The sequence below is a fragment of the Microtus ochrogaster genome, chromosome 16 (assembly GCF_000317375.1).
Source record: "Microtus ochrogaster isolate Prairie Vole_2 chromosome 16, MicOch1.0, whole genome shotgun sequence".
Taxonomy (NCBI): domain Eukaryota; kingdom Metazoa; phylum Chordata; class Mammalia; order Rodentia; family Cricetidae; genus Microtus; species Microtus ochrogaster.
The window spans coordinates 58986090-58995018 of record NC_022018.1 but is presented as its reverse complement, the minus strand read 5'-3'; the positions used below and the strand labels follow the sequence as shown (position 1 = coordinate 58995018).

Sequence of the window (8929 nt, the reverse complement as noted above, 5' to 3'; positions counted from 1 at the left end):
TGTAAAGAGGTCTGGCGCCCTCTTCTGGCCTGCAGGCATACACAGACAGAATATTGTATACATAATAAAGAAATATTTAAAAAAGAAAAGAAAGAAAGCCTGAGAAACCATGAATACAGGAAGGTGGTCACCTGGGGAAAGGAAGGGAACCTGCCAGGGAGGAGCAGGGGACAAGGGCAGGGGAAGGCTGTGAGGGGATAAATTAAAGCAAAGCATAATGGCAGATTATAGAACATAATGACATATGTATGAAGATGAAGCCAGTTATGGTAATGCACACCTTTAATCCCAGCACTGGGGAGGCAGAAGCAGGCGGATCTCTGGGCTTCAGGATGCTCTACAGAGTGAATTCCAGGACAGCTAGAGCTGTTACACAGCGACACCCTGTTTGAAAACCAACAGCAGTATGGTGTGAAATGCCTGCAGTCAGTGGCTGCTTTGATTCAGGTTTCTATTGCTGAGACCAATTCCAGCGGGCCTCCAGGGTAGCATATTTCATCCATTTGTGCAGACACAAGCACAAGGCATTGTTCTTTCAAACGGGAGTGATTTCTAGCATTGATTGCACAATTTCCACTGACCATCTGGTTCCATTATACACGATTTAAGTTTAAGCTTAACTTTTACCATCCTTTCCCCTCCTCCTGGCACACCTGCGGGACACCTGCGGGACACCTGCACACCGAGTCCATACAGGCAAACTGCTCTCCACGTACCGCAGTTTGCTCTCAATTAGGAACTTAGAATACACTGGCGAGGAGGACCTTGAACTAGAGCGCGCCTACCCCGCAGGTGTGGAATGATTACTTCATTGGCAGAGCTTCCAGAACGGCATCGGCGATCTCCGAGAGACTTTGGTCCACGCTGACCTGGATGAAGTGTTCAGGAGCTGATGGAGGCTCCAGAATGCTGAACTGGGACTGCAGTAACTCGGGCGGCATAAAATGTCCTTTTCGTTGGGACAGGCGTCTGGAAATGATCTCAAACGAGCCGCTGAGATAGACCACCAAGAGCTGTTGGCCGGCCAGCCTTTCCTCTGCGGACCCGTCGCTTTTCAGGGGCCCATCCCTTCTTCCCTGTATCAAGATGTCTCTGTACTTTCTCTTCAGGGCTGAACAGGCTAGAATGACATGCTGTCCCAAGGCCACATCTCTGTTTCCAAAATATAAGGAATAAGATGCACCCCACACCCAGAGGGAAAAAAAAGAGATGAGGGCTGCAGAATGGGGGTACTTTGTGTCAATTCTAGGTGGCGGAGTAGCCTCTGCCAATGCAAAGTGTTACTTGGAAATGGAGCCCTGAGTGCGCTCAGCCTTAAGTGGAGGTTTCACCAGTGATCTTAATGATCTTGGGTTCCAGGCATCCTCAGTTCCTTGTTAAATGGCCCCTTCCGAGCTGTTCGGAGGGCAGAGCTGACTGAGGACCTGGTTTACCCACGTCTTTGGCTCTACCCTGATGGGTGCAGCCAGTTGTAATTTCAGAAGTGATATTTTAACTCACTGGATTATACCAGGGCCAGATGATTTCTTACCTTACTAATATGTCGTGCAAGCTGCAAAGCCATGGAATCCTGTCCTGAAATTAGAACAAGAATTAGAAGCTTTCCCAGGTAAGAAACAATAGTACCATCATTGCAAATGTTAGTTCCAGAAAGACCTTAGTGGTTGTGGGAACTGGGCATGGCCAGGCTCTGGTGTCAATGGCTCTTTCATAGTAGTGTAAGTCCCCTTAAGGTACATCCTTTAAACCTCCTGCAGCCTCCCTGCTGTGTGACTGTCTCCCCTGGCTGTGATGGTCACACACCCTCTTACCATAGCTAATATATCCTCCCGGTACACCTGATCAGAACCTGCAGCTAGGCACAGCTGCAGCTTTCTACCCCAGCCCTTGCTTGAGTTGACCACCCCAACAGGGTTTCTCTGTAGCCTGCTCTGTAGAGCAGGCTGGCCTTGAACTCAGAGATCCTCCTGCCTCTGCCTCTGAAGTGCTGGGATTAAAGGTGTGTGCCACCACTGCCCCACTGAGTTAACTTCTTAATGTACCACTTGAACTTGGTCTTTCAACTTGTCTCTTGTAGTGCCTTGGTTAGCCAGGGTTTCCTACCACATTCAAGCACTGATGGGAATGGACAAGATGATGGTATTATTAAGCTTTTTTAAAATAATTTTTTGCTTATTTAACTTTATTTTATGTGCATTGGTGTGAAGGTATCAGATCCCCTGCAACTGGATCTTCAGACAGTTGTGAGCTGTCATGTGGGTGCTGGGAATTGAACCCGGGTCCTCTGGAAGAGAAGTCAGTGCTCTTAACCACTGAGCCATCTCTCCAGCCCCTTATTAGGCTTTTTAATTTTAACTTTTGGATATATTTCTTCAAGTATGATTTTGTTTTATGTGAGTATTTTGCCTGTATGTATATAAGCGTGCTCAGGGCATGCAGTGCCCACAGGAGCTAGAAGAGGGCAGGGGAATCCCCTGGAACTGGAGTTACATACAGGCAGCTGTGAGCTGCCATGTGGGTGCTGAAACGGAGCCCAATCGGGGATTAGAGATTAAAATCCTGCAACAAACTGTGGCTGGCTGTGCACGAGATAGGGCAGAAGGTAGCTCATTCCTGGTGCTGAGTCCATGGGAAAGTCCAGGCTCCGGGCTAATAAAGAAGGAGGCATGATACAGAGATCCTGGACGCCCATAGCCAACGTTACCTGGTCGCTCAGCGGTACCCCTCTCCCCATCTTCATCCGATTCTCTTCAGAGTGGTAATCATCAGCATCATAGAATTTCCATCCCAGCTTTAGGAAGGAAGGAAAAAGTATATATAGCATCAGCAAGGCCCATGGGACAGTCACCAGGAGCGTACTGACAGGGAGGTATAGAAATCACTGGTCTGGGGGCTGGAGAGATGGCTCAGAGGTTACAAGCACTGGCTGCTCTTCCAGTTCCCAGCAACTGCATGGTGGCTCGCAACCATCTGTAGTGAGATTGGATGCCCTCTTCTGGTGTGCAGGTGTACATGCAGATAGAGCACCCATATACATAAAATTAAATAAATCTTGAAGGAAGGAAGGAGGGAAGAAGAATCACTGGTCTGAGGCTGCCCCTCTCACTTACCATTATCAAGAAGAAACCTGGATTGCCATGCAAAGGCATCAAACCATAGGTCATGAGAAAGGGAGGAAGCAGTGGACAAGAGCACAATACGTTACCTTGGAGGCCAGCAGTGTGCCCACGGTAGATCTGTGGAAAGAACAGAGACGTCTCCATTTCTGCCCTGTGGTAGGAGGCCGCATGTTTGTTCCTGGCTGCTCAGCCCCGAAATAACCACGTAGAAACTGTATTATTTACAATACTGTTTGGCCAATAGCTTAAGCGTATTTCTGGCTAACTCTTAAATTTTAAATGGACCCATCTCCATCAATCTGTGTGTGTCCACGTGGCTATGGCTAACCAGCAAGATTCTGTCCAGAGTCTGTCTCTGGCGGAGCCACGTGGTTTCTCCTGACTCCGCCTTCTTTCTTCTAGGTTTCAGTATAGTTCTCCCTGCCTAGTTCTCCTCTGCCTATCAACAGGCCAAGGCAGTTTTTTAATTTATTTATTTAAAAAAAATACTATTTTGTTTTGTGTTGGCCAACTATTCGGGGTCTGTCCTGAAGTGTATTTGATACACCGAGTGAGCGGGGAGTCTAATAAAATTTAATCTCCTGCAGCACTGTGTAACGTTTGGGGGCCTATAAATGCATCAAAGCATTGCTAGTTTACTAGATACACAGAAGGGGCTGGAGAGGTGGCTCATCAGTTAGAGAGAGCACTGGCTGCTCTTCCAGCAGCCCTGGGTTCAGTTCCCACCTCCACATGGCAGTTCATCACCATCTACAACTCCAGTTGCAGGGGATCTGGTGCCCTCTTCTGGCTCCCTCGTACACTGCACCCAAGTGGTACTCATACAGGCAGGCAAAAAATAATAATAATAATAAAACAACAATCCATACACATAAAGGACAGACCTAAAAGACAAGGTCAAGAATGGTCAAGGCCAATGGTTAAGACAGGGTGTCCCACAGAGCATGCGAGGGAGAGCTGGGGCCCCAGTCCTCTTTCTGTCATTAAATGATTATCCCCATAGCTAACTGGGTTTCTCTAGTCCTCAGTTTGTGCAGGGGAACGGAACCACACAAGGTGTCCATTCGCCTCTAGTTTCTTCAGCCAATTAAAAGAACTTTATGCATAGGAGTATTTTGTTTTCATGTAAGTTAGTGTGCTGTGGTGATACTGTTTTTTCATGTAAGTTAGTGTGCTGTGGTGATATTGTGTTTTCATGTAAGTTAGTGTGCTGTGGTGATATTGTGTTTTCATGTAAGTTAGTGTGCTGTGGTGATATTGTGTTTCCATTTAAGTTAGTGCACCATGGTGATATTGTTTGTGCTTTAACAAATAAAGCCTGCCTGACGATTAGAGTGTGGAGCTAGCCACACTAGTTAGCCACAGAGCGCAGGCAATAGTGGCACACTCCTTTAATCCCAGCACTCCAGAGACAGAGGCAGATGGATCTCTATGAGTTCAAGGTTGGGCTACAATGAGATTGAAGTAGTCTAAAAGAGAAACAGAACCAAGTGGTGGTGGCTCACACCTTTAATCCCAGCACTAAGGAGGTGGAGACAGGAAGGGATATGGCTGGGCAGAGAGAGGAATAGAAGGCAGGAGCTCAGGATCCAGTCTGAGGACTTGTAGAGACAGGACATCCCATTTGGTCTGAAGATTTAGAAGAGGTAAGAACTGGCTGGCTGCTCTGCTTCTCTGATCTTTCAGCCTTTACCCCCTAATATCTGACCCCAGGTTTTTACTATTAAGACCATTTAGATTCATGCTACAGTGCACCACATGTGTGCAGTGCCCATGGAGGTCAGAAGAGAGTCTGGAACGTGGTTACAGACCCTCGTGAGCCACCATGTGAGTGCTAGGGATTGAACCCAGGTCTTCTACAAGAGCAGCCAGTCCTCTTAAGCACCCACCGAGCTACCTTTCCAGCTTTTTTATTGAATGTGTCACCTAGTAGTTCCCAAAAGACAAAGATGAGACCACTCTGATGTGCTGGGATTAAAGGTAAGTGCCACCACACCTGGCCAAACCAGAGTTCTGCACAGAAAAAAAAAAATTATACTTACAATCAACCTAGATTAACTATGAATAAACATTAGCCACCAACTCTAGTCTAAAAGAAGAGCTAAGTTATGAAAGGAAAAATCCATCGTGTCTGCTCCATCCAGATCTAAACTAGAGGACCCGGATGCCCGTTCACGCACAAGGGACTATGGACGACGGCAGGAACAAGGTGCAGCATGGGGCTCATAAGCAATGACTGGATTTAAGCTTACAACCCAACTTCAGTGTCCAGATGTCTCTCTCCCAGCAGGTTGGGCTAAAAGTCACTTTAGAAGACAGTTGGGGAGCGGGAAGGACTGAAGAAATCGGATTTAAGGTTATTCTAGCAGAAGCTGAGATGGCTTTGCTACAATGTAAAATGAAGGAAAACAGCTAATGTTAAAATTAACCACCGCTGATGTTCTCCGGCTCATCCTTCCAGTCTCCATGACAAGGACAATCAGCGCTTATTATGGGATAGGTGCTGTTCTGGGCGTGAGAGAAAGGGTCTCTAAAGGGGAAGAGGCAATGAACAGAGAGAACGGGTTTCCCAATTATACAACAGCAGGGATTTTTCAGGCTCAGTGAATTCTGTTTTGTGGCTGCTGGGACTGGACGCAGGGCTTGACAGCAGAGAATGGCGGACTGTGCCTGTGATCTCAGCACCTAGAAAACTGAGGCAGATCGCTGCTTTTGAAAGGCCAGCCTCGGTTGCATATCAAAAATCCTAGCTCAAATTAAATACTGCTAAATAATTAATAAATTAGAACGCCTGCTGTGGGGATAAAAGTTTTGGAAGCCTAAAGCTACCTTCTGGGGCTGGAGAGATGTCTCGCTGGTTAAGAGTGCATCCTGCTCTTGCAGAGCGCTTGAGATCAGTTCCCAGGACCGACCTGGAGCCCAGCTGCAGAGGATAAGATGCGTCTGCGGGCATCTGCACTCGTGTGTGTGCAGGTGCGGGCCCAAACACATACAAGCAAAAAAAAAATTAAATTTTCATTTTAAAGACCTACTTTACCTTACCGTTTGGAAAGTTCCTGATAGGACACAGTAACCCTTAAAAGACTCTGGTGTGGGGGCCCACAGAAGTGGGTCGCCCCACCTTGACTGAAGGTCAGAGGGCGCCCCAGCGTGTGACTACGAACCCCTGGTTCACCAGTTAACATCTATTTTGTTGCCTGTAGTTGCGTGTTGCAGTTTGGTGTCTTTGGGTTATATCGGTGCAGTGCGGTGTCTATCAAACGAAATGCCTACTTCTGGCTTACGTCTAAGCTGGCTGCACCGGGCTGGGAAGAAACTGCATAGTTTGAAGAGTCCTGGGTACGTTCCATATGAACAGGAACACGATCAAGGAAGACGATACCTTGCAGGGTGATCTTCACTTTTCAATGTCTATTCAGGAAAATCCGGAAACTCACCCAGGAGGGGAACCATCTGCCCAACCGGATAGAGCTTTACAGACCCAGGACAAGGTTCACCTCTTGGTTTGGGACTTTGCACCCTCCCACTTGCTCGGCAAGATGCCTGAGGTCCAGGTTTGTAAGGCTGGAGCTAAAAGCTGTGGCGGGCTGCGTCTTTCCCATAACAACTTTCCGCTCTGTACTCCAGCAGCCTCCCTACGCCCGACCTTCATTCCTCGGCTTTCAACCGTGGGTGACCCTGGGGAGCGGCTAGCGAGGCAGGAGAGCAGGGGATTTCGGCAGGGGCGGCAAAGGCATGGCTCCCAGGGCTCAGGGCGCCCAACCGCCTCCCAGTTCCCGCCCGCCTGCGGCCTCCGCGACCTACTTCCCGGAGCCGCTCACACCCATCACCAGCAGCACCGCGGGTGCCTCCATCTCCCAGTTCTTCGGTCCTCGGCACCCGCTTCCGGGACGGGTCCCGCCCGGCGCCTGACGTCACCGACCACGCCCCCGCTGGCTCCTGTGCCGACCGCTGGGTGGTGCAGCCAGAGGGCAGATGCTGGCATTTCCAGGTGCTGGTGCTCTGCAGCCAGAAGACCACTGGGGACCCGTGGACAGTGACAGAAACATTTTACTAACAAAGACAACAATGAAAGACAAGGACGTAGAGCCAGGGAGATCTCTTTCTCTCTCTCCCCTCTCTGCTTCCCCTCCTTCTCTGCCTCCCCTCCCCCCATTCCCTCCCTCCCGCTCTCTATTTCACTCTCTGGCCGCAGGTCTCTTCTGTCCCCACTTTCCTGAAAGCCAGTTCCACTGGACCCCTTCCACCAGTGCAAACAGCGAATCTGCGTCAGTGGTTGTCTTGTGCGGGAAGTGACAGAACCCCAACTCTGCAGGGGGGGGTTCTCACTAAGCCCAGCTGGGCCAATGCTCGGCGCACACCGGTGCCTCGCTGACTCTCCCAGAGGGAAGCAGCCAGGCAGGCTCAGTAAAGACCCCCACCCAGGAGGCTGTCCTTCCCGGCTAGGGCTGTGTTAATGTCTAATAACTGGGAGCTGCGGCTCTCAGTAATGTTGGCAATGAAATCAGGTGCGCGTGAGAGTTGGACGTGAGCTGCCGTCCATCCACGTGAACTTCTTCCTGAGAAAGCAAGACTTTCGAACTCTCCCTTAGAGAGTTCACCCAGAGCGACCGCCAGCCAGAGCCGCTCTAAGGACAACAGAAGGTGCTGGAGACACATGAATGAGTCCCCAAGGATCAAAGCTTCTTCACTGAGTCCCAGAGGTAAAAATCAGTCTTCCGAACAAACTTCTTCTTAAAAGCGGTGTGGTGTGGTGTGTGTGTTGTCTAAGTGTGTGCTCCCCACTTGTGTGCCTGGGTCCCTCAGAGGCCAGAAGGGGTGCCAGATTTTTTTTTTATTAATTATGCATACAGTGTTCTGCTGGCCTGTATGCCTGCATGGCAGAAGAAGGCACCAGATCTCATTACAGATGGTTGTGAGCCATCATGTGGTTGCTGGAAATGGAACTCAGGTCCTCTGGAAGAGCAGCCAGTGTCCTTCACCTCTGAGCCATCTCCCTGGCCCCTGAGGGCGCCGGATCTTAGGATACTTCTAGATTTGGAAAAAAAAAATATCAAAATGTCTTACAAAGTGGCTGTACCACTTACATGCCCACCAAACAATGCATTAGCCTTCTATTTTCTCCAAGGCACCACTAACATTTGTTGCTGTCGTTTTCGCCCTAACAATCTTGGTTATGTGTGTGAGTGTTTATCCTGCGTGTCTGCAGGTGCACCACATGCATGCAGTGTTCGTGGAGGTCATCAAGGGCACTGGATCCAGCAAATCTGGAGTCAGAGGGCTATGAGCTGCTACGTTAATACTGGGAAGCAAACCTGGGGCTTCTGCAGGAGCAGGCAGTGCTCTTACCTGCCAAGCCATCTCTCCAGTCACACTTCCAGCCTTTGTTCTTGAGACACTGCCTCGTACTGACTTCTAAGTCATGACTCTCTCCGAGTGTGTCTTCTGTCTCAACTGCTGCTCTTCCGTAGCCCCGTGTGTGTTTTTACTTCCTCCTCTTCTTCTTCCCCCTTTCCCTTTTTCTCCTCCTATTCTTTCTCCATTTCTTCTTTTAATATTTATTTCTTTGATGTGCCTATGGTACTCTGCCGCAGGTACACCTGCATGCCAGAAGAGGGCATCAGATCCCATTATAGAAGCAGTGAGTCATTATGTGGGTGCTGGGAACTGAACTCAGAACCTCTGGAAGAGCTGCCATTGCGGGCTGAGAGATGGCTCAGAGGTTAAGAGCACTGGCTGCTCTTCCAGAGGTCCTGAGTTCAATTCCCAGCAACCACATGGTGGCTCATAATCATCCATAATGAAATCTG

The 8929-nt window shown here is 49.2% G+C and overlaps 1 protein-coding gene across 3 annotated transcripts; it reads right to left on the bottom strand.

Annotated features, from left to right (window-relative positions):
• Positions 1 to 270: 270 nt before the first annotated feature.
• Idnk (IDNK, gluconokinase) lies at positions 271 to 6988 on the bottom strand. Of its 3 annotated transcripts, none has more exons than XM_005355283.3 (5): positions 6924 to 6988; positions 3206 to 3236; positions 2705 to 2791; positions 1532 to 1575; positions 271 to 1152 (listed from the first exon to the last, which is right to left on the bottom strand). In XM_005355283.3, the coding sequence occupies exons 1-5, from the start codon at positions 6971 to 6973 to the stop codon at positions 804 to 806; spliced, it is 561 nt and encodes a 186-aa protein (XP_005355340.1). In that variant the 5' UTR covers positions 6974 to 6988; the 3' UTR covers positions 271 to 803. The 3 variants fall into 3 exon arrangements, with proteins under 3 accessions (XP_005355340.1, XP_026638660.1, XP_026638659.1); XM_026782859.1 differs by having other exon boundaries at positions 3111 to 3236; positions 6924 to 6952; XM_026782858.1 differs by lacking the exon at positions 6924 to 6988 and adding an exon at positions 6162 to 6520.
• Between the last annotated feature and the right edge of the window lie 1941 nt (positions 6989 to 8929).